At 45.5% G+C, this 24656-nt stretch overlaps 2 protein-coding genes across 2 annotated transcripts; both read left to right on the forward strand.

Annotated features, from left to right (window-relative positions):
- The first annotated feature begins 1055 nt into the window (after nucleotides 1-1055).
- PIN4 (peptidylprolyl cis/trans isomerase, NIMA-interacting 4) lies at nucleotides 1056-4338 on the forward strand. The gene is made up of 4 exons (XM_083721072.1): nucleotides 1056-1201; nucleotides 2171-2244; nucleotides 3159-3278; nucleotides 4159-4338. The coding sequence occupies exons 1-4, from the start codon at nucleotides 1162-1164 to the stop codon at nucleotides 4315-4317; spliced, it is 393 nt and encodes a 130-aa protein (XP_083577198.1). The 5' UTR covers nucleotides 1056-1161; the 3' UTR covers nucleotides 4318-4338.
- A 4740-nt stretch (nucleotides 4339-9078) lies between these two features.
- On the forward strand, nucleotides 9079-23637 carry GLA (galactosidase alpha). The gene is made up of 7 exons (XM_083722997.1): nucleotides 9079-9416; nucleotides 13482-13656; nucleotides 14299-14476; nucleotides 15710-15801; nucleotides 17035-17196; nucleotides 20093-20290; nucleotides 22481-23637. The coding sequence occupies exons 1-7, from the start codon at nucleotides 9238-9240 to the stop codon at nucleotides 22790-22792; spliced, it is 1296 nt and encodes a 431-aa protein (XP_083579123.1). The 5' UTR covers nucleotides 9079-9237; the 3' UTR covers nucleotides 22793-23637.
- The last annotated feature ends 1019 nt before the right edge of the window (nucleotides 23638-24656 follow it).

Here is a 24656-nt window from a genome sequence, read left to right on the forward strand (position 1 = left end):
GAACATAGAGAAGGGGAAAGTATTGGTTCTCTTCATAGGGGGATGGATCCGGTTTTTTCCACTGGATGAAAATGGAAGTTTAGGGAAACATAAATAGTATTTTCTCTTTCAAAATGGCTGGGTTTGTTTAGTATTTTAAAATAATACTATGTAATACTATAGTCAAGTGGATTTATCCAACTAACTTCTCACAACAGACGCATTCAAATTAATGGATCTAAGTTAGTCAAGTCCATAAATTTCAATGGATCTGCTTTTAGTAGGACTAAGATTGGAAGCAAGCAACCCAAGGTAAAGAGACAGTAACATGAGAGCAGCTTATGACTCTGAGACTTAAACTTGAGATGCTGAGACTGGACCCCAAAATCTATGTTTTGGGGCCTCCTGAAGTGGTGGAGATGGAAGAAAAAGCAGTAACTCCTTTATTTTCTACTTTAATGTTTTCAAAGTATTTTTGTCTCTCAGCTGTAATCTTTGGACTTGTATTGAAACCCCCAGCTGAACCCTGGGTGCATTTTCAATGCCAATCTGAAGAGTCCTCAAGTGGTGAGTAAATATTGAAAATATTAGCACACAGTATTTGCACCCTACAATAATTACAACAATGCAGCCTTGTGTATCTGCCTCGGTGCACCACCGTGCAAACCAATACGGTGTAAGTAAAGAATGTTGGGGAAGACCTGGGAGAGACCAGGGTTCAAATTCCCACTCTGATGGAGCTCATTGGGGAACCAAGAGCCAGCCACCGTCTCTCAACCTAACTTTTTCTGGATATAACATGGGAGAAGAGGGAACCACGTATGCCATCTTCAGCTCTCTTGCATGTAGGCGACTGCGGGGGCTAGCAAAGGAGGACTGTCCACTCGGCCTCCCGTTTGCCAGCCCGCAGCAAACACATTTCTCTGGGTTTATCGACAAGCCTGTGATCATGGTTTTGCTGAAAGGATGAAACCCGACTTGACAGAACGTTGGCGATGCCGGGAAGGGGCTGCCTCGCTCTGTCAATGCGTTTGACGGATGCTGTGAAGCCCCGCCCCGCAGGCATCTAATTGGTCCGCTTTCGCAAAGGGGAAGGGGTGCCCGGTCGGTTGAGTCGCGGGACATGACGTCAGAGGAGAGTGACGCCGCAGCACTTCAGAGAGGGCGGAAGAAGCCGTGGAGATGCCTCCGAAAGGGAAAAGCGGCGGCAAAGGGGGAAAGGGTAAGGGATGGGGGGCGCTGACTGGGGGTGGGATGGGGTGAATGGGATGAATTCCAGCTGCAACCAGAGAACCCAGGAGTCCTAGTTTCCTTCTCCCCAGCCAGGTGCTGACAACAGGGACACCAGGAATCCTGATTTGTCTTCTCTGCCTTACTCTCCCATAAGGGACAGTACAGCCTAAGAGTCTCTGCTTGCCCCCCAGGCCAGCCCCAGCTTCTCTGGAAGGACGTGCCTAACCCTGCACATCTTAAACCGGCCTGAAGCAGATTTAAGCACCAGGATGATGTGCAGAGATCTCCGAGACATGTGGGTTTCCACACGTGCCTGGGATGCCCTAATAGGTTTCCAGCCCCTTGGCTCAGAAAGAGACCGGTTTGTATGCTGGGACCAGCATATCCCAGATCAAGGATATATAATCCTGTGGCCCTCTAGATGCTCCCAACTCCCATCGGCCCCAGTCAGCCAGCAGGGTCAGTAATGGTGTCCATTGTACTGCATTTGGAGAGGCATGAGCCCTCCTCCCCAGCTGCAGATGGTACAGAACAGCGGTTCGGATACACATAAGTCACGACAAAGTGAGGGGATACTTTTTATCAGGACCAACCAGTGTTACAAAACAGGGAGCAATTTTTCATATTCTCTCTGGTACAGTATGCTTCTTCAGGCAGAATGTCAAGCAGAACAGGAACGGGGAAAGAAAAAAGCTTTCATTGTGATTAAGTTCCCAGTGCTGTGATTGTGCGCTTTCACATCCTGCCTGGGTTCAAGTAGGGTGAGCAGCCTTTGCCTTATAGCAGCTTAAGTCTAGCATGCTTCTGTGCATTGCTGTGAGACTGGCAACCTGGAGTTTGGCTGCACAAGGTGCACACACAGCCAAGCACCGGGTGTGGGCTTGGCACTGTGGAAGGAAGGTGTCATAGCATACCCAGGGTGTCTCACCGTTGCCTCTGACCTTGTGTGTTTTCATAGGTGGAGCATCCTCTGGCAGTGATGCTGCAGATAAGAAAGCCCAGGGCCCCAAAGGAGGTGGCAGCAGTGTGAAGGTGGGTGTTTTGTACCATTTCACCTTGGATAGTGTCCCTGGGGTGCAATTTTAGACAAGAAAGAGACAAGAATGTATGTACAGTGTAATTCAGCTAAACTGGGGAGGGTGACTTGCTTCCTGATCTCTAGCTGCTCAACACAGCTAGCTTGACATCAGTCTGCACAAGGAGGGTGGGGGTTCTGTGGTCCTCCAGATGTTGTTGGACTACTGCTGGCTGATGGGAGTTGGAGTTCAACACCTCTCCCCTACACTAATGACTTCATGCTATGGGATGCACAACTACGTTTCCAAGCACAATTCAAAGTGTTGGTGTTGACCTTTAAAGCCCTAAACAGCCTCGATCCAGTATACCTGAAGGAGCATCTCCACCCCCATTGTTCTGCCCGGATGCTGAGGTCCAGTGCCGAGGGCCTTCTGCAGTTCCCTCATTGCAAGAAGCAAAGCTACAGGGAACCAGGCAGAGGGCCTTCTTGGTAGTGGTGCCCGTCCTGTGGAACGCCCTCCCATCAGATGTCAAAGAGATAAACAACTACCTGATATTCAGAAGACATCTGAAGGCAGCCCTGTTCAGGGAAGTTTATAATGTGTGACATCTTACTGTATTTTTGGTCTTTGTGGAAGCCGCCCAGAGTGGCTGAGGAGACCCAGCCAGATGGGTGGGGTACAAATAATAAATTATTATTATAAATTATTATAGTGAGACGGGGTAATGTAAACCACATTAAATTACAGTCAAATGCCAGAGCTGTCGTTGGTTGCATTACCACTTGAGGGATAATAATAATAATAGTAATAGTAATAATAATTCATAATTCATAATAATTTATTATTTATATTCCACCCATCTGACTGGGTTGCCTCTTCAGCCAGAGTGGTGTATGCTTGTCTAATTTGCATTCTGCTTTTTTTTAGGTGAGACATATTCTATGTGAGAAGCATAGCAGATGCCTGGAGGCATTGGAAAAACTCAAGGCTGGGGTGCGCTTCAGTGAAGTAGCCTCTCAGTACAGTGAGGACAAAGCCAGACAAGGGGTATGTGCCTTTTTCTGTTTTGTGCTGACAGACCACCTTGTTGCTGTGGCTGCCACCTTTCCTTTGCTGCCCTGAGGACTTGAGAGAAAGAGGCAGCCAAGGTGCTATAGTCTTGCTTTTGCTACTTCACTGCCTGTTCTGCAGTATGATTTGGAAACACTCAGCTAAATGAAATCTGGATTTAAAAGACTAGAGTGAAGCTTAGCTGCAGCAGAAACACAGAGGCGGAGCCAAATGAAATCTGTGTGTACAGCACTTTGCAGAAGTAAAATGAGTTTTAAAAAAGACAGGTCTCTGGCCTCAAGAGCTTTCAGGGGAAATCCCAACAGAAGAGGACACAGGAGGTGAGGAGGCTTGGAAAGGTTCGAAGAACGAACTTAAGCAAAATGTTGACGATATCTTAGCAACCTGACCTACAGGAAAAGCAAATTAGGCATGTCAGGAGCACGTGCAGAAAGCAAGCAAGGTATAGCATATTGGAGAGGGAACTGAGGTCCAGCTGTAAGGGCTTGTGCCTTTTAGAGCAAGGAAGGGCAGAAGAGAGGTTGGGTCTCCTGGTTGATCACTGGAAGATGTACAGGAGACTGGTGAGGGCTTCTCACTCTCACTTCTGTTATAGCAGCCACTTCAACAACTTCCTTCCTCCCTTTCTAAATTAGACTGTTAGAATCTCTGATGTGTAGTAACTCAGATGTGGATTTATATGTGTACAGAAAGGTCAGCACAATGTGGGGGCTCATGGGGAGCAGTAGCCCCGTCCCCCCAGCTACCCTGGCTCTGGTTGGTGGCCCTGAAGTTCTGCTAAAAACTAAATGAACTGAAATCTGCCCAACAGCCTGCTATAGGGCTTTAACAGTCTCCCATTGATCTTCTTTTCCAGGGAGATCTGGGCTGGATGAGCAGAGGCTCTATGGTGGGGCCCTTCCAAGATGCAGCCTTCGCCTTGCCTGTCAGCAGTATGGACAAGCCCGTGTACACAGACCCTCCTGTGAAAACCAAGTTTGGCTATCACATCATAATGGTTGAAGGGCGTAAATAAAAAAAAAATGTTTCTCTGTGATGCTAGGAATTCATTCCCTTTCATTTAAACCCTTGGTATGCTTGTGTGAGAAATAGAAGGTTGATTTCCACACACCTTCCCTAGGTGTGTCAAGGCTGGTGTGTGTACACCATGGTGGGGTGAGAAACCGTGTGTGTATTGGGAATCAAAACTGAAAGATTGAGGGTGGGTAGTGTAGAAAGGAGGCACCCAAGGAAGGACATGATAGACCTTAATGAACTTATACATGGTGTAGAGAAAGTGCATCATTCCCTCCTTCTTGGTTTAGCCTTTAGTTTGGCCTTTAGTTTAGACAGCTTTCAAATTCTTGGCCAATAAGGCTGTAAGTTCAGTTAGCCACTGAGGCTAGGCTCTGTATGTACCAGACATTTAAAGCACCCTCCTACCCCCAAAGAATCTTGGTAACTGCAGTTTGTGAAGTGCACTGGAAGTTGTAGCCCTGCAGTGGCTAAACTACAGTTCCCAGGATTCTTTGGGGGGGATTCATGTGTTTTAAATGTAGGGTGTGTATGTAGTCTTGATATTCAGTCGCTTCAGAATCAGAAGCAGAATCATGGCTCTGAATATCTCTGTTTGTGGGGAGCACCAGCAGGAGAGAGCTGTTACCTTCATGCCTTGCTTGTGGACTTCTGAAGAAACTTCTGACTGGTCACAATGGAAAAAATGAGCTTGGCTAGATATGGACCATTAGTCTGATCCAGCAGGGCTCTTTTACGTGTTTTGTTCTTCCTGGGTAGGTGGCAGCAACAGCAGCAGTTCTTTAAAGCTGGCCCACATGACTGGTAAAAAAGGGCTATGTTTTATTTTTATTGTTTTGCAGCAAACATGACAAGCAACCTTCAGGGCACCTCAGAAGGGGTCCCAGATGGGATAAATGGGGCGTAAGGGGCTAGCCCCCTGTAACTCTTTGAGGGTATTGAAGGGGAACGACCTGCGGTCATCCATTAATGATTCAATATCAAGTCCAAAAATTAGGGAGTAAAACCTAGGATCTCAAGCATGTAAAGAAAGCCTTCACTCTAGCATTGTGGATGTCGCTTACTTCCCCCAAACCCCACCCTTCCAAAATGCTAAAGGCAGCTTCTGCATGGTTCCCAGGCATGCAGTTTATATGACTAAAATTTCTTAGCTTCAGGAACAAAGCTGCATCATATGCGCTTAGACCAGAGTTGAGGAACCTTTTACAGCCCAAGGACCACATTCTCTTCTGGGGGCCAGATGTCAGTGGTAGGCAGGGCCAGAAGGAAGTGTGGGTGGAATAATGGATTCATCACCTTGCCAACAAAGGTCCGTATAGTTAAAGCTATGGTTTTCCCAGTAGTGATGTATGGAAGTGAGAGCTGGACCGTAAAGAAGGCTGATCGCCAAAGAATTGATGCTTTTGAATTATGGTGCTGGAGGAGACTCTTGAGAGTCCCATGGACTGCAAGAAGATCAAACATATCCATTCTTAAGGAAATCAGCCCTGAGTGCTCACTGGAAGGACAGATTCTGAAGCTGAGGCTCTAGTACTTTCTCCACCCATGAGAAGAGAAGACTCCTTGGAAAAGACCCTGATGCTGGGAAAGATGGAGGGCACAAGGAGAAGGGGACAACAGAGGACGAGATGGTTGGACAGTGTTCTCGAAGCTACCAACATGAGCTTGACCAAACTGCAGGAGGCAGTGGAAGACAGGAGTGCCTGGCATGCTCTGGTCCATGGGGTCACAAAGAGCCGGACACGACTAAACGACAACAAGAACAAAATTTTACCTTTGTTTAGTAGGGCAGTTACTGGCAAACCCCTTTCTGTCCATGCTGGCTAGCAAAAAGAATAATCAGAGTTTATAGCCAGGCACAACATCCTATATTTTCCTTTGTGTTGTTAGATTTAAACAAATGTCAAACATAACTTGAGAGTGCAGAGCAGAGCCAGGGAAGTGTTTGACACAGGTGTGCTGTGGTCGGGGAAGAGTCCAGAGGGCTGGGGCTTTATTTGGTCCCCAGGCATGAGAAACCCCTCCCTGCTTTAGACCATTGTCCGAACTTTATTTTAGTGGCCACAACAACTCTTACAAGCCTTGCTATAAGAGCTCTTACAAACTAGGTTTCCATTCAGTTCCATTATCTCTCCACACTGACAATCGCCTCTCCTCTTCCTTCCAAACATAAAACCCCAAATGGGTTAATTACACCACAACGGCCAGGTTTATCTCCAGAGAGGGGTCCACTTTTCAGCATTTTTATTTGAAAGCTCATCCCATGTAGTTCTAAGAGATGTACTTCCAAGTAAGAGCTCTAAGTCTTGGGCAGTCTTAGCTACATAGCCAAGGAAGGAAATGCTTTATAGCATACATGCTGAAACTGGATGTCCGGACTAGTTTTCCAAAATGTGAAGAAGTACATTGCAGCTGCTTCCACAGGGTTGTGCAAGGCTTCACATAAATGCATGGTGGTGAACCCAGCACCTTCGTGAAGAACCTGGGAAGAAGGGCCAGGGCAGGCCTAATTAATAGATACAAATGGTTCTGCAGGACAAAAGCACATCAGTGTGCACCGATAGATCTCTGCAGGTGCCAGTTGCATAAAATAGTTTCTCGGTTCAGGGTTGAATGCCTGAGTGTGTCTCTGTTATGCAGACATCTGAGAACCATAGGAACTGTCCTAAGTGATTCTCAAATTGAGGAAGGAGCTCTCCCTCCTTCTGATAGATTTTGAATTTGTGGCTTATACACAAACAAGCAAAAACAATGCTTTTAAAACAGATTTGAAGCGGCACATGCAATAAAGGAAGGCAAATACTTCCAGTTAGAACATACTAGAAATGTGCATTGCAAAAAATCATGTCCTTTTACAGAAGTAACTTGCATATAGGAGTTCACCATAGTTAGGCCCCACAACCACTGCATTCTTGTACAAATCGCTCAGTTGTGCTTGTCCAAGTGTCCTTCCTGATCAGTTGTGTTTCATTGTTTTAGTGGGCTGTAGAGAGAAACTTGGTGTCTGTAAAGTGTGTCTGTATAGTTTTGGTATGGAAAAATAACGACATATTAAAATTAAGTGTATCTACATATTTGTATGTCCACAAAACACCCAAACCCCTGTGTGTAACTACAGGCAATGCAATAGGAACCCTTCTGCAAATAGCAAGTGCAATACAGTAGTACCTCGGGTTAATAACTTAATTCGTTCTGGAGGTCCATTCTTAACCTGAAACTGTTCTTAACCTGAAGCGCCACTTTAGCTAATGGGGCCTCCTGCTGCTGCTGCGCCGCTGCTGCATAATTTCTGTTCTCATCCTGAAGCAAAGTTCTTAACCTGAAGCACTATTTCTGGGTTAGCGGATTCTGTAACCTGAAGCGTATGTAACCTGAGGGGTATGTAACCCGAGGTATCACTGTATAACTCTGCCAAAATGGTAACAAAGTATCCAGATGTGCATTTTTACAGAGGATGCTTTCACTTCACCTTGTTTTCTCAATGAATCCACCAATTTATTGGTGAAATATCTCATTTACCAGTAAAACCTGAGCTGAAATGCTACGGATGGCAAGAAGTTGTTGATAAAACATTTCCCAATAGACTGGCGATAAACTTGTTGCCACCTCTCTGTCAAACCAGTCTGGCAAGTATCTGTTAAAATCAGACCTATCAAAAGAGCATATTCTGTGTATGAATAAAGGTAGGGGTAACAATGTATTCAAGAACCAAGGCATTTGCCATGCCTAAAGAATGGCCCAGGCTGGCCAGGAAAAAACAATCAGCAAGCATCATCAGGTATCCTGGCAGACAGAAGACAGTCATAATACTATCAAATCCCTGTTTCAGACCACCTCTTTCTGTGATGATTGTATTATGATTTGGGATGGTTTGACTAAGGAGCTGGGCAATTTCTAAAGATTTTAAAAGTTGGTACACACCTTTCTGGGTCCCCTCACCACCTAGGAAAGGGGTGGGGTGGGGACTCTGTTGCAACAGAAAAATAAAGATCTGCCTTGCTTTCCTTTAACTGGTTTCTGCCTCTACCCTTTCTTCTCTGGCCGACAACGGACTTAAGGGATATGAGCTCCCTTGGTGATAAGTTGGGTTGTAAAAGCCAACCTCCCTCCCCCCCCCCCATTTTAAATGCTACATAGACTAACAGAGCTGGGAGGGATCCTGAGGCTCATCTAGTCTAACTATGGCAGATAGTTGGGCTGTACCTAGAAATCGGTGTGGCCGTGGGAAGGGAAGCCAGAAAGAAATGGCGAAGTATTGGAATAACACTTGTACTGTAGTTTAATAGTGAATTTTGGGACACAATGGAACGGTAAAAGATTTGGATTATAAAAGATGCAGAAGGAAATGATTAGCAATAGGACCCACAAAGGAGAGGAGGGAAGTCCAGGAGATTCTTTGGAATTTTGTTTCTATGTTGTATGTTGGGTATGTGACTGTAAAAGCAAACCAAAGAAAGAAAGGGAAAAAGAAAGAGGGGGAGAAGAAAAAAGAAATGGCGATGTACAAATCAACAACAACAACGTGCGCTGCTAATAATAACTGTGCGACAAACAACGACGATGTTATTATTATCAATAGTAATAATAACGCAAATAGAAACGCCGATGCTGCTATTCTAAGCGTGGCAGGGTTGCATCAATGAAAGGGTTAATGCCCCTCTCCGTTCTGCCGCGTGACCCAACCTGGGTCCTCCGTTCGTTCCTCTTTCTGCAAGATTCCCCCACCCACCAGGATTCCTAAGGAGCGGATTGGTGAACATTTCACGCTGGCCGCCGAAGAGCCCTTTGGTTGGCCGAGCGGCGAGAGCGAAGCGCTGCGATTGGCTGGATTGCCGTGTTCCTCGGTTCAGCTTGAACGCTGAGTTTTGCGGCGCGGCTGGCTCCCAAAGTTCGGGAGCGACGCTGCAAGAGGGAGCCGGGAATGGATCGGAGCTGTGGAATGGGGCTGCCGGTGCTGCTGCTGCTGCTGGTGCTGGCGCTGTCCTGCCCGGCGGGCGCACTAGAAAACGGGTTGGCACGGACGCCGCCCATGGGCTGGCTGCACTGGGAGCGCTTCCTCTGCCAGGTCGACTGCGACGAAGAGCCCAGCCGATGCATCAGGTGAGCGCCTGGGATCTTGGGCCAAGAGGGCTGCCTGCGTTTTCATTCTTCAAAAACAAAAGCAGGATCTCAGCTAGATCATCCATCCATCTATCTATCTATCCAATCTCTGTTAAAAAAAGGAAAACCTGCGAAGAGTCTGCCAGCTCCCATTCTACTGTCAAACTTCCTCCTGAGGTTGAGTCGGAATCTCCTTTCTGGTAACTTGAAGCCATTGGTTCAAGTCCTACCCTCCAGAGCAGTAGAAAACAAGCTTGCTCCACCCTCGATGTGACAGCCCTTCAGATACTTGAAGATGGCTATCATATCTCAGTTGCCTCTTTTCCAGGCTCCAGTTTCCTCAACCATTCCTCATTAGGCTTGGTTTCCAGACCCTTGATCATACTGGTCACCCTCCTCTGAACACATTCCTGCTTGTCAATGTTGTTGGACACAGTACTCCAGATGTGGTCTGACCAAAGCAGGATAGAGTGATACTATGACTTCCCTTGATCTCTGGACACTGTATTTCTGTTGATGCAGCCTATAATAGCATTAGAATATTTTGTTTGTTTGTTTGTTTGTTTGTTTGTTTGTTTGCTGCTGCATCAGGGTGCTCTTGGGCCTTAGGACATCATTGCTTGCATTTGGGTTCACAAGTTGTTAAATTATACCTTGTGGGTTCAGGCAACGTCATCTTATCACCTGCTACAAGTTTTTAAACTGGCTTAGCAGAGCTAGAAAGATTGTGCCACAAGTGGTGTGCTTGTATACATGCTGAGACTTGCATGGAAGTATCATAGCTGTTCCCTTTACATTTAGTGGCCTTTCAAAGTGAATGCTTGTATAAACAAAGGTAAATTGCTTATATATACATACAGTCTCTCTCTCTCACACTCACACACACCCACAGAGCACTTTATACCTGTGTGCGCACACATGAGAGAGAAAACTCTCTCTGTTAAATCCATCAGGTTCATGAAAGGTTTGCCAATATAAAGGTGTACCACATATATCTGTTGCCATTAATGTGGGCTAAGATTGTCCATGGCTGGGGAACCTGTGGCCCCATGTAATATTGGACTACAACTTCCATCTTTCCTAGCCAGTGTCCATGCTGGCCATGAAGGATTGCAGATTCCTCATCCCTGTTCATTTTAATGAAAGGTCGTCATCTTTCATTGCATGGTTCCTTTGCTTTTTAAGAGACACTTTAACCAGCAGATGAAGTTTTATCATCCATACAGATCTGGAGCAGGGGAAGGTTTCATCTGTTGACTTCCTCTTTGCAACTGTTAAAGGAACAAAAGCCTTTGACCTTGAAAAGGTTACAAGATAAGTCCAAGTGCATTAATTACCGTATGTGACACTTTGAAACTCCAAAATCAGAAAATGTGTCCACAATTGCCAGTGTGTAGTGGCAAACTCTGACTTATCTACTATCAATAACTCACAATTTGCCAAGTGCAGTCAGAAACTGGCATATGCTGGTGTAGAAGTATTTAGCCAGGAGCCCCAAAAATACATTGAAACTCCTGTGTACTACAGCAAGCCTTGAAGCTGAGGGAGACAACTCTCTTTGCAGGAGAGGGAAAATACGTTGCATATGCATTACATTTCTGGGAGCCTGGGCAACAGACTGCCTTGGATTTTTGTAGCCCTGGTTTTACGGGCATGTCGAAAGCACGTCAAAGTGCAAGTAGATAAATAGGTACCACTCTGGGGGGAAGGTAAACGGTGTTTTTGTGTGCTGCTCTGGTTCGCCAGAAGCTGCTTAGTCATGCTGGCCACATGACCCGGAAGCTGTACGCCGGCTCCCTCGGCCAATAAAGCAAGATGAGCGCCACAACCCCAGAGTTGGTCACGACTGGACCTAATGGTCAGGGGTCCCTTTACCTTTATGATATTCTGGACCCATCTGGGACCTGGCCTGTGCTTGCAAACAGAATGGTAGAATGGTCTCTGTGTGTGTATCAGTTCAGATTGCAGATTGTTTCCCCACTAGATAAACAACAGCAAATTCTCTGTGAAGAGAAAAGTAGAACAGCTGAGCTGAACCTCAGCTGAAGTTTCTTTTGTTTTGATTGCAATTCTTTATGTAGGGACACAGTCTGCAGTCTGAAGTTCATTGTGCCACCTCATTCTGCTAAATATGTCAACACAGTTTGAAGAAGCAAGCTGTGCAGTTTGCACATATCCTATGACTGGCCTGGCCGATATTGTAGTTTCCTCTTTAATGGTCTATGTAGCCTAAACATAAGCTGTTCCTCATTTCATGGAATATTCTGTGATTCAAACAGTTGGCTAAACTTTCCATGTATGTAAATCATCATTATTTATTTTTATATAGTGCCATGACTTGTACATGGACACTTTATATAAAAAGAGGTCCTCATCTCAAAGAACTTACAGTTTTGCCCGCTGGGAAGAGGAAACTTTGTGCAACAGAAAATATGAGTAAAATGAGTAAGAACCTTTTCAGCTGGGGGACAACAGTAAGGGGCTGAGCCAATAACTTCACAGAGGTGATGAGTTTTGCAGGCAGTTAAAGGCTGTTGCTGCAAGGCTCAGAATGCATAGAAGTATTGTTTCATTAGCCACATAGGTGGGGCTGTAGGCACTTCTCAGTCATAATTATTGTAATTTGTTGTTTAGTCGTTTAGTCATGTCCGACTCTTTGTGACCCCATGGACCAGAGCACGCCAGGCACTTCTGTCCTCCACTGCCTCCCACAGTTTGTTCAGACTCATGTTTGTAGCTTCGAGAACACTGTCCAACCAAATTATTGTGGTTGGAGGAGGAACCGGCAAGCCACTCCAGTATCCCTGCCAAGAAAACTCCATGGACAAAGACAACAGGCATATAATTATTGTAATAGCAATATTTAAATATGAATGGTTGGGAGTCTGCAAACACTAAATACTATCTTGTATTAAATACCTTCCAGGTGTGGGTTTGTTTTTGGGCGGGGAGCAGGATTGCCAGTGGAAGCAGAAAATACCGTATTTTTCGCTCTATAACACGCACCCGACCATAACAGGCACGTAGTTTTTAGAGGAGGAAAATCCGTAGGCATGCCACCCGTAGGCATTCCCTCCATAACACGTACAGACATTTCCCCTTATTTTTTAGGAGGAAAAAAGTGAGTGTTATGGTGCAAAAAATACGGTAGTTCTATTTTCAGTACAGACAAATATAAAATAGATGTTCTTCACATTTTTCTGGTTAAATGTCAGTCTTAATTTTAACTGATGTAGTCAACCTGTCCCTGTGATGTACCACTTTTAAGCTCCAGATAGGAAACCCCACTCCCATGATGGAATGCTCCCTCATTTAAGAACAAATAAAACCTGCATGTAGAAAGTGAGTATTTCAGGAAAAGGGCTAGGTTAGCACCCTTCCCTTCTCCTTGACATGCTAGTGTTCTGTATGGATAGTTTCTGTTTGTTTGCATGGAGCATTCCATTGTGGGAGCCTCTATTTCTGAAGTAGTACCACAGATCTATAATCTACATGAGATTTAAGACCACTAAACATCAGTATGTTTCTGTGTGCATGTACAATGTCTCTCTCTCTCCATAACAAAAATGTAAGATCGTCATTTTGCAGCCCCATTAGAGGATTTGTCGTGAATCATTGCAGTCCTGGGTTTGCATGAAGGCAGGGGAGGGGAGACAGGTCGTCCAGTGGCAGTGGTCATGGCATGGGAGCAAGAAGGGAGGAACACTGAGAGGCGGAAAGTGGTTGCAGAATATATGAGTAGACCTTTTGCTATTCCCCCCCCCCCCATCACTAAGCAATATGATATTGGATTCTCATTGGATTCTACTTCACTACCAGCTCAGTGTTGGTACCCAGCTTTTGGGACCTTAGCTCAGTGCTAGAGCACTTTTGCACACAAGAGGGGTCCAAGGTTCACTCAGTCCCTGGTGTCTCCAGTTAAAAAGGATCAGAAACCTAGGGTGATGACAGAGACCCTCTATTGCACAACTTTCTGCAGAGCCTCTGCCAATCAGACAATGACGTTGGGCTATATGACCTGGAGGAAGGCAACTTCTTATGACTTTCCTTTTTTGCCCTCTTCAGCGAGCAGCTGTTCATGCAGATGGCAGACCTTATGGTGTCAGATGGATGGAGGGACGTTGGGTACCAGTACTTGTGTATCGATGACTGCTGGATGGCTCCAACTCGTGATAAGCAAGGCAGGCTCCAACCGGATCCAAACCGTTTTCCTAGTGGGATTCGTAAGCTAGCTGACTATGTAAGTGGGTTCTTGCTGACCTTTTCCCCAAAGCTTCTTCCACCTTGAGGTCAATGAGAACATATAAACGAGGAGCTGGAAAGGATGATGGAAATGGGAGGACTTCCTGTGCCTGCTCCCCTTTCACAGTGTGTCCCTAGCGCTGTATAACTGCAGGGCTGAACGTGACAAAGAAAAGCATTCCCCATCTCTAGATTTAACCATCCATAGGAATTGCTAAGAATTGACCTGAGCATGTCAATTTAGACCAGCATCCTCTTTCCAACAGCAGCCAGCCTGCTGCCCAATACATCACAAGCAGAACATGAAGGCAGCAGCTGCCTGCAGTTGTTTGTCTCCAGATTCTGGTATTTAAAGATAGACGGCCCACTGGACATGGAGACTCTACTGTGCTCTCCTGGCTAGTGGTCATTGATAGGATAGCCCCTCCCATGTCCTGTCTCATTTTCCTGTGTCAACCCCTTTGTAGAGTAGCATCATACCTTCCATTGTTGAAAAACTAGTGCACCTTTTCTTAGCCTATTTTCTCCCCACCACATTAACTAAAAGCAGGCCGAATTCTTTTGATTTATGCTGATAAAACATAAGCTTTCCACTCCAGAAACCTTGCTGTGTTTCCCCCCTCAATTACCTGCAATCCAGGTCCACTCCAAGGGGCTGAAGCTGGGCATTTACGCAGATGTCGGGAACAAGACATGTGCTGGTTTTCCTGGCAGCCGCGGTTACTACGATTTGGACGCTGACACCTTTGCTGGCTGGGGGGTGGACCTGCTGAAGTTTGACGGCTGTAACTTTGGCACCCTGGAACTGTTGGCAGAAGGTATGTCCCAGAGCAGGATTTGCCAGGAGGTCAGAGCGAACCTTTTAGCCTGCGTGGAATTTACTATTTACCTCGACCTTGGATAGGGTCACCCAGTTCACTTTCCTGGAAGCAGGAGAGAGGGCTTTAAGGAGGAATATGTGACACACTTTGTCCTTCCTCTCTCCCCTTCCAAAACAGCTCACAGTAAATTTTCTGAACTGTCTATACTTGGAATAAGCCACCAGCACCTTTGCCACTTCTACTCTCCCCTCTCTCTTCCCACCTAGCTCCTGATCCAAAAGCTCTCTCCTTTTTGGGGCTTAAGGCATTGTTCAGGGTGCTTCATTTTAGGAAGATAATGACACAATTAAGTGCGTTCAGAGGAGGCGACTAGGATTTGGAGGGTGGGTGTCTGGAATTACTATGACAGGGATGAGGAACTTCAAGCCCTCCAGAGGTTACGAGACTCCCAAATCCTGTCAGTCCCAGGTAGTTGGGTCAAAGGTCATGGATGCTGGCAGTTGCGTGCAACGTCTGAAAGGCCACAGATTCCCCATCCTTGATCCAGAGCCAGAATTGATGAGTCCCATTGGCTTTAACTTACAATGAGGAAATGAGCCTCATTGGCTTTAACTTACATTTTTGACTTCCTTATTGAAGACCTTTGAAAGAAAAAGTAAAGGTAAAGGGACCCCTGGCCGTTAGGTCCAGTCGCAGACGACTCTGGGGATGTGGCGCTCATCTCGCTTTACTAGCCGAGGGAGCTGGCGTATAGCTTCTGGGTCATGTGGCCAGCATGACTAAGCCACTTCCGGCGAACCAGAGCAGCACACGGAAACGCCGTTTACCTTCCCGCTGGAGTGGTACCTATTTATCTACTTGCACTTTGATGTGCTTTTGAACTGCTAGGTTGGCAGGAGCAGGGACCGAACAATGGGAGCTCACCCCCTCGTGGGGATTTGAACCGCCAACCTTCTGATTGGCAAGTCCTAGGCTCTGTGGTTTAACCCACAGCGCCACCTGCGCCCCCTTTATAGGTTAGGTAGGTGGTAAAGCCTTGACCAGGGCTGGCACAAAGATTGAGGGTGCCCTGACAAAAATTCCCTCTAGGACTCGCCCAGCACTATCCTGATGCCCCCCAAGATAAGCTTACAAAGGGGCAGAGAGGTGAGTGGTGGATATTGGTGATGAGTGTCAGGCTTTGGTTATTTGTTTTAATTCTTGGGGGGTGTCTCTGCTCTTTGCCACCAGGTTATAAGAACATGTCTCATGCTTTGAACAAAACAGGCAGAGACATTGTGTTCTCGTGCGAGTGGCCACTGTATGAGAGACCCTTTCGGAAGGTAAGGAGAGGCCGCTTTGCAACCTTGCTATTTCCCTGGGGCATATTGCTGGACTACAACACCCATCAGGTCTGACAGTTGGCCATGCTTGCAGGGCTGCTGAGGGCTGTAATAGAAATTCAGCACCAGCTGGAGGACCAAAGGTTCCCCACACCTGTCCTAGGGCAAAGGCTGGTAACCAAATGTTGATGGACTACAGCTCCCATCACCCCTTACAATGAGTCATGCTGGGCTGGTTGAGGTCTGATGTGAGTTGGAATCCAACAATGTCTGGAGGGTCTTCACAGGTTCCCCATTCCTGCACAGTAACCTCTGCTTGTGATCTGCATATGAGTACATAAAACAATCAGGAAAGGTGACTGTCATTGCCACACCAGTCATATTTGGTGTGCTGGGAGCCTGTTTGGCTATGTAATAGTGAAACCCATTGATTGTGATGTTAGGCTGCACCTTGGGAAAAGCATCTTCCCGCATTGCAACAGGAATGACTATAATCCTCCACACCCAACTCACCAGATTAATCATCTGAAGAGATGGGAGGGTATGATAACACTTCCCTCCTTAGCTGATTTGCAGGGGTCAGCCAAGAGAAGGGGGGCTTTGTCCTGGTGTGCATGTATGCTTGCTGTATGCAGGAGAGTGTGGGGTGACCACGCCAGCTGTCAGGAGTGGTTCTCGGAGAGAAAAAGGTTCCTCACTCTTGCTGCAGCAGCTCCTCCTGTGTTCAGAATGTGTTATGTTTAGTCTCTTAGGGATATATAGATGGCAAGAAGGGGGCGTTATGGGGAAGGGCCGTAGCTCAGAGGTACAGCATCTGGTTTGCATGCAGAAGGTCCCAGGTTCAACCCCCGGCTTCTCCAGGGAGAGACACTCTGCCTGGAACCCTGGCAATGCAAACAGTGCTGAGCAACATGGACCTGTGGTTTGTGTAAGGCAGATTCCTATGTTCCTGGGAAAAGTTTCATGGGGCAAATGACTTCAGGAGAACTTGCAAAAAGGGAGGGAGCCCTATCCAGGTCCTTCCCACACTTTATTTAAAGCCAAGTTGAGTCAGTGCTGCAAAACCCTGTTCTGGCAACTGCCCTGCACAGTCTCTGGTAGAAGCCAGCCACATCCCCCACTGAAACAGTCCATTCCATTCTGACGCAGTGCTCAGTGGGACTGAAATATGACACATATCTTAAATAAATCGTTGCCACCTCTTTTCTCTCTCTGTCTTTACTCCTCTGCCAGCCCAACTACACAGAGATCAAACAGTACTGCAATTACTGGAGGAATTATGCTGACGTCTACGATGCCTGGGGCAGCGTCAAGAACATATTGGACTGGACTTCTTATAACCAGGACAGCATTGTGGATGCCGCTGGGCCAGGGGCCTGGAATGACCCGGATATGGTAAGAAAACCTTTTTCTGGGTCACTTATCCAGATTCCACGCTGTTGCTCAAGCATCCAAACCCTTGCAGCCTTCCTGAGCCCTGGAGAGGGGCCTGTAGCTCACTGGGAGAGAAGAACCTGCCTAGATTTAAACTCTAGCAATCCCAGATAGGGCTGGAAGAGGCTTCAGTCTGAAACCCTGGAGAACTGCTGTCAGACATTCTAGGCTGGGAGAGTGGTAGCTCAAAATGTACAGATGATATCAGGCTGGGGTAGGAGGCTGTAGACCCGCCTTTAACCCAAATATGCATTTGGGGACCCAAATATTATTACTATTAATTCTGTTTTTGCCCTTATTTGTATGGCGGTAGCGTTGCAGTTGCAACCCACCTTATGGCTTCGTGGTGGGTCCTGACACACTAACCTGAAGACCAGTGCTGTAGAGCAGTGGGTCCCTATTAGCTATGCACCGTGGACCCCTTGTTTTTCAAAAGACAAGCCATGGTACCCCCTACTTTTGAAGATTTTGATATATCTATGGTATATTTTGTTATGTGAATGGTGCCACGGACTCCCTGGGTGAGTTTTCTGTGGCCCACCAATTGAGAACCACTGCTGTAGAGAATATTGAACTCAATGAACCAGTTCACTGATTCTGGCATAAAATAGCTTGTTGTACTGCAAAGTGATTGCTAAATATATAAAGCACATCCAATCCCGGCTGCTGAAGAAGGTGAGTCCCTGCTCATCAGTCTTGCCTTGAGTATTCCCCAGGTACCTGCCTTTTATTTATTCACTCTCAATCTTCCTGCAAGCCCAGACATCTGCTTTGCATGGCTTTAGCTTCAATTCTAGGTTGTATATTAATTTGCATGTTTTCTTCATGTTTATAAATTGACAATAAGCTCCTTGTGTTCCTTTCAAGAGCTTGGCTGCAAATACGTTTTTACATGAGGCCCACATGAAAACTCAGTGTGGTATAGAGTGCGTTTTATGGCCAAAGTGTCTCTGTACCATAAAATTTCTGCCTAAGGGCTACAGCCATTTGGGATGCCCTCAGGCTATTTCAGCTATTAATTAAACAAGCATTAAAAATGGAACATGTGAGAAAATATCATGGCATCCCTGTGCAGGGCCTTCCTAAGAAAAATACAGAGCAGCAGAATATAAAGAGTTTGATTCCTAATTCAGGCCCCAATCACAATATACATTTAAATCAGTATCATACCACTTTAAACAGTCATGGCTTCCCCAAAGAATTTTGGGTACTTTAGTTTGTTAAGGACTCTGGGAGTTCTTAGAATACTTTTATTCTCCTCATGGATCTACAACTTGATATAAAAAAAATAAGTTGTAGATCCATTTTTATTAAGTCTCCAACAATATTTAAAAACATTTATCCTTTTTATTTTAGCATACAAATTTCTTCTTGACTTTCCACCCTTCCTTTCCTGATTTTTTTTTTTTAACTCCTTTTTATTAGCTGTTTATAGATCTACAACTTCTAAAATGGTCTAAGAGCCGGTCCTTCTTCTCAGGGACCCTCGGAATGTAGCTCTGCGAAAAGAGGGATTTCATAACAACTCCCGGCACCATACCAAACTACAGTTCCCGGGATTCTTCAGGGAAAACCATGGCTCTATATTTATTATAGTGGTGCCATATTGCTTTAAAAATGTAAACTGCAGATAGAGCCACACATTATAAGCGCACCGATATCAGGCTATAAAAGTTAGCCTAAGCTGTTCTGCTGGATTCACTTTTGGTGACAATCTCCGCTTGAAAGGCTTGTTGGAAAAGGTCTTCGTTAGGAGCCAAGGAAACAATAGAGATGGTGCCTTCCTTTGCAATGGGCATTGCAAAGAGTAGGTGCTACCAAAACAGTGGTACCTTGGGTTAAGAACTTTATTCATTCTTGAGGTCTGTTTTTAACCTGAAACCGTTCTTAATCTGAGGTACCACTTTAGCTAATGGGGCCTGCCACCGCCGCGCGATTTCTGTTCTCATCCTGAGGTAAAGTTCTTAACCCGAGGTACTACTTCTGTTATGTACTGAAGTTCTCACCCTGGGCCAGCAGGGGGATACTGTAGATAGTTATGCAAATGAAGGATTGAAAGTGACGTTCAGTGATTGGATGGATACTGTAGATAGTTATGCAAATGAAGGATCGAAAGTGACGTTCAGTGATTGGATGGATACTGTAGATAGTTATGCAAATGAAGGATCGAAAGTGACGTTCAGTGATTGGATGGATACTGTAGATAGTTATGCAAATGAAGAAATGAAAGTGACGTTCAGTGATTGGATAGTTTTATAAAGTTGTTACAGTAATGTGGTACTGGAGCTCTATATAAGCAGGCTGACTGAGCCCTTCAGTTCAGTTCTCTTCTGTTCTCTGAATAAAGAAGAGCTGTTTGAAGAATCACTGTGTCGTCTGATATGTTCACCCACAACTTAACTTCCGAGTTAGCGTCGTCTGTAACCTGAAGTGTTTGTAACCCGAGGTACCACTGTAAAGGCCTTATTTCTACACTGTGTGGAGCAGACCTTCTGATGAGGTAGTATTTGCCAGAGACCATTACACTGAGTCAGGCTGTTTGCTCATCTAACCCAGAATTGTCTACACAGACGGGCAGCATCTCTTCAGGGCTTCAGGCAGACACAGGCTTTTCCTGAAACCTTTCCTCTCGTCTTCTTAACTGGGAATGCCTGGGATTGAACCTTTTCTGCGCAAATAACATGAGCTGAGCTGTAGGAGTGGACGTATCTGGTGATAATTAAGGGCTGGATTTGGCCCTGCGGCCTCCAGCGGCTAATCACCAGCCTAGTTCCCTTTCTTAGTTCCCATCCTGATACCTAAAAGTTGTAACCCCCTTCAATATGGTAATTCTCCTCTACCACCCTCCCTATGCCAGCTGGTGATTGGAAATTTTGGGCTGAGCTGGGATCAGCAAGTAACTCAACTGGCACTCTGGGCCATCATGGCGGCTCCACTTCTCATGTCCAATGACCTGCGTCAGATTAGCCCACAGGCCAAGGCTCTTCTCCAAAACAAAGAAGTGATAGCCATCAACCAGGATTCACTGGGCAAGCAAGGATATCGAATTACCAAGGTAAGAATGCCATGGGGAAAAGGTGTGTGGAGAGTAGGAGGAGGAAAGTTTTGAAGCAAGGTGGTTTTAATAATAATAATAATAATAATAATAATAATAATAATAATAATAATAATAAAATTTATTTATACCCCGCCCTTCCCGGTTCAGAAAACTGGGCTCAGGGCGGCTAACAACAAATTTTAAAACACTCAATTGATGCAACCAAAAACAGCATAAAATACAGTATAAAACACGAATAACAATAAATTCAGAATTCAAAAATCAATTTAGGGAGGAAATCCATCCAATAAACATTAGATTATCACCAGTGATAGCTGGCTAAATTAGTCCTATTTGGGCCAGCGAGGAGACCAGGGGAGAATTAGCTGTGGGATCCCAGAGCGGGTAATCTTCATAAAAAGTGGAGGGGGAGGGAAGGAAGGAAGAGGAATAAAAGATCAGGCTAAGTTCAAATTGAAAGCCAGGCGGAAGAGCTCTGTCTTAGAGGCCCTGCAGAAGGAAGTTAAATCCTGCAGGGCCCTGGTCTCATGGGACAGAGCATTCCACCAGGTCGGACTCTCCTGTTCTCAGTCTTGATGTCTTTAGCCTTGTTTTCCAAACTTCCCAAACTTGAGCTGCCAGCCTTGTTTTGGACTACAGTTCCCATCATCCCTGACCACTGGTCCTGCTAGCTAGGGATGATGGGAGTTGTAGTCCAAAAACAGCCGGCGACCCAAAGTTTGTGAAATTGCTTTAGATGAAGTTGAAAGGCTGTACTCATCCAGATCATGTTCCAAATACAAATGGGATGCAGCCCCACCAACCTCAGTTAGGCCTCACCTGCCTGCCTACTTACCTACAGCAATACCTGGTGGACTTGCTGTCAGCTTCCTTCTCTGTAGCCCCAGTACTGCTATTGTAAAATTCATTACTTTTTAAGATTTCCTCCCCTACATTCAAGCAGTTATTCACATTCTACAAACGAATTAGTTAGCTCTCCCTGTCATCTGGCTTTGGCTCCAGATCCTGTTTGTAGGGCTTTCTGCTTTCCCTCCCTGGCCGCTTCGAACAGGCACCAGCAGCAGGTGATATTGTTAATTCGTTGAGCCTAGTATTGTCTCCTCTGGACTGGAAGTAGAGGAACTTGGGCAGAGGTCTTTCACACCACCAGCTTCCTCATCCTTTTAATAGGCAGTTCTTTTAAGGAAGTGCATTTTATGTTTCTTAAGAGCCAGTGTTTTGCAGCATTAAGAGTGTGAGCTAGGAAGACTCCTTTCAAATTGCCTCTGATGTGATGGCTTTTAAGCAAGCCATCTTTCTCCCTTCCTTAGATGACCCATTTAAATAAGAGGTGAGGGGTCCTTTTCAGCTTGAGGGCCACATTCAGTTAGGGGAAACCTGAAGGCTGCATTCTGTGCAAAATTCCCAAGTTTATTCACACATACACCCACTCACAACCTTTCCATCCAGGCAAGCGAAAGGCAGCATCACAGTTCCAAGATGGTTACAGCTGGACAGTGCCACTCAACGAAAGCATGGAACAGGACTGGAAAGACACAGATAAAGAGGCCTGGAGCTTTTCATTTGGCCCCTGCATCCAAAATTCCCTGCTCCAAATTTAAACGAAGTTTCCCATTTTGAATAGATAGATAAATATCCTGAGTGCAGTCGGGAAACATCTGGAGAGCAAGAGGTTCCTCGCTCTGCTTTAGAGCAATAAATAACATTGGATCAGGGTTATCACAGGATTGCTTCCTCCAGCATGAACCTGCTGAAATCTTAAGATCTCCATTGGAGGCCTTCTGGTGCTCCTGCTAGAGGAATATAGAGACAGCCTTGTCGGTGGTGGCCCCTTGTTTATGGAACACCCTTGGGCAAAGAGTCCCCAACACGATCTTTTATCATTCTGTCCTTGAAGCCCTTTTAGTTGTTTTTTAAGGGTTCACCATATAAAGTTTCGTAAACTTTACTTGTCATCTTTGTTGTTTGTTTGTAAACAGTTTTGTACGTTAACAGAAAAAGCACTCTAGAGAGCAGGGATGGGGAGCCTGTGCCCTTACAGATGCTGATACAGCTCCCATCACCCCTGCCTATTGGGCTGGTTGGCTGTGGCCAATGGGAGTTGGCAGCCCAATATCTGGAGGGCCACAGCTTCCCCATCCCCGGTGATTGTTACTGCAGCTGGTAATGGATGTTGTGTCTTTCCAGGAAAACCACTTTGAGCTGTGGGAGCGGCCTCTGTCGGGCGGAGCCTTTGCCATAGCTGTGCTGAACCGTCAGGAGATTGGTGGACCACAGGCTTTTGTATTCTCTACTGCCTTCCTTGGCAGTGGCTTAGCTTGTAACCCTGCCTGCTCCATCCAGCAGATCCTTCCCACCAGCGAGGATTTGGGGCTGCACAACTGGGTTTCACCCTTGAAGGTGGTGGTGAACCCAACTGGCACAGTGCTGCTGAAGATGGTGGTGACTGAGGAAAAACTGTTTGATAATGGAAACAAGCGCTTTCCAGAGTTCTTGTAACATAGCATATTCTTTCCCCCCTCATTTTTTTCTCCCAAGGAGGACTTTTAGGCAGAAGCAGGTAACCTTCCTACATGTCTGGGAAAGGTTGCTACAACATCAACTCCTTAGTTCAGTGCCACATTCCTAATCCTGCAGTGACTTCTAAATTTCCTTACAGTGTAAGAACCTGCATTTCTGGACAAGTAAGCTGGAGATAGCAGTCTATGCCTTATTGCGCTTTGCCAAACACGGTGTCAACACCATGTTTTCTTCTTCTACCTCTGGGGGATGCCAAGCACGATGAATGTAGTTGTGTTGTTAAGAAAAAGGCTGTGGTTATACACCAGTAACTCCTGTGGGCAGTCACCTATTCCTCCAGCTTACTCAAACCACAATATACACAACTTTGTTACTTTTAGCCCTCTCCCCCCACTACCTAAAGATAATTATAGCACAGGTGAGATTACAACATGAACACCCCGTTGTACCTCAGGCACTTTTCTGAAAGCCTGTTTCAGCAGGACACTTTTGAATAAATTGTACTATGCCTATTTATTGAACTTCTATTTTTGCCTGTGGGTTTTGTTTGTTGTGTAAGCCACGTTGTATGGGGGGAAAGCAGTCTTATCAGTAAATCTAGGGGAAATCTCAGCTGTGTTGCTACCAGTAAGTTTGAAGTCATCATGGACTTTTCATACCACTAAGCCTCACTGCTTCACTAAAGTGATCCATACAATGTGATTGTACAAGAGATACTGGCAAAATGTTTTCAATGAATCTTTGCTGTCTTTTTGCCATGAACTAAATCCCTATTGCTGGCAAGGGATAATGGAAGTGAATTAAAAATCCACATGATCAAGCTATTGGGGTTTTCGTGTTATATTCCATTTGCTGCTTATTGGTTAAAGGAACACAATGGGAAAAATCAGGTCAGTTGTTCTGGCCAAATACAATGAAGCAAGAAACTAAAATTTGCTTATGATTTCTTGAAACTTAAATGTTTGTTTCTAAATTTTTAACAAATAAAGGTGCAAAAATCTCAAAATTTAAGCATTCTAAAGAAAAAAGACTGAGAATATAGTTAGAAGTGATTATGGGAGTTTAGTGAAGGCATATCCTGCATATGCCTTTGAACTCTTGGGGGTTTACAGTGTTGGACTACAACTCTCATCATCCCCTAACCATTGGTCCTTCTGGCTTGGGGTGATGGGAGTTATAGTCCAACATCTGAGGACCAGAAGCTGAGAAAAGCTGCCCTAATCACTGCACAAATTACGAAGTCTCTGCTAGAGACTGAAGCGAGACACGCATGGAAAATAGCTTTCATCCCTGTACGGTACATTACTTTCCATATTCCCAATTGCTTCAAGACCTGAAAAAGCAACATACCTGCTTATCTTCCAACAGAGAGTCCCAGCAATGAAAGTAGTCCCAGAGAAATATGTTATGTCAGTGAACTGGCTTACAATGTTTTCCCCAAAAGGAATGTGCAAGTGGGGGAAAAGGCTAGACATGGGTAAATATTGAATGAGTGGGAAAGGGGAACAGAGAAAGCAGGGTTTGGCCCTAGGCTGCCTGTATAAAATGTTGCAGAGAAAACAAAAAAAATTCCTTCCAGTAGCACCTTAAAGACCAACTAAGTCAGTTCTTGGTATGAACTTTCGTGTGCATGCACACTTCTTCAGATACACTCAGTGTATCTGAAGAAGTGTGCATGCACACGAAAGCTCATACCAAGAACTGACTTAGTTGGTCTTTAAGGTGCTACTGGAAGGAATTTTTTTTGTTTTGACTATGGCAGACCAACACGGCTACCTATCTGTAGCAGAGAAAACAGAATGACAAAAAGGAAATAAAAGATAAATGCCAAGAGGCAAAGGCA

Source organism: Podarcis gaigeae (genome assembly GCF_964106915.1).
Source record: "Podarcis gaigeae genome assembly, chromosome: Z".
In the NCBI taxonomy this organism is placed as follows: domain Eukaryota; kingdom Metazoa; phylum Chordata; class Lepidosauria; order Squamata; family Lacertidae; genus Podarcis; species Podarcis gaigeae.

What these genes read in the sequence shown, in the direction of transcription:
- PIN4 (XM_083721072.1), top strand. Translation starts at nt 1,162, where the DNA reads ATGCCTCCGAAAGGGAAAAGCGGCGGCAAAGGGGGAAAGG. An exon ending in CGGCGGCAAAGGGGGAAAGG is followed by an intron (nt 1,202 to 2,170) that starts GTAAGGGATGGG and finishes GTGTTTTCATAG; the next exon opens with GTGGAGCATCCTCTGGCAGT. An exon ending in AGGACAAAGCCAGACAAGGG is followed by an intron (nt 3,279 to 4,158) that starts GTATGTGCCTTT and finishes CTTCTTTTCCAG; the next exon opens with GGAGATCTGGGCTGGATGAG.
- GLA (XM_083722997.1), top strand. Translation starts at nt 9,238, where the DNA reads ATGGATCGGAGCTGTGGAATGGGGCTGCCGGTGCTGCTGCTGCTGCTG. An exon ending in ATGAGAGACCCTTTCGGAAG is followed by an intron (nt 15,802 to 17,034) that starts GTAAGGAGAGGC and finishes CTCCTCTGCCAG; the next exon opens with CCCAACTACACAGAGATCAA. An exon ending in CCTGGAATGACCCGGATATG is followed by an intron (nt 17,197 to 20,092) that starts GTAAGAAAACCT and finishes TCCCTATGCCAG; the next exon opens with CTGGTGATTGGAAATTTTGG.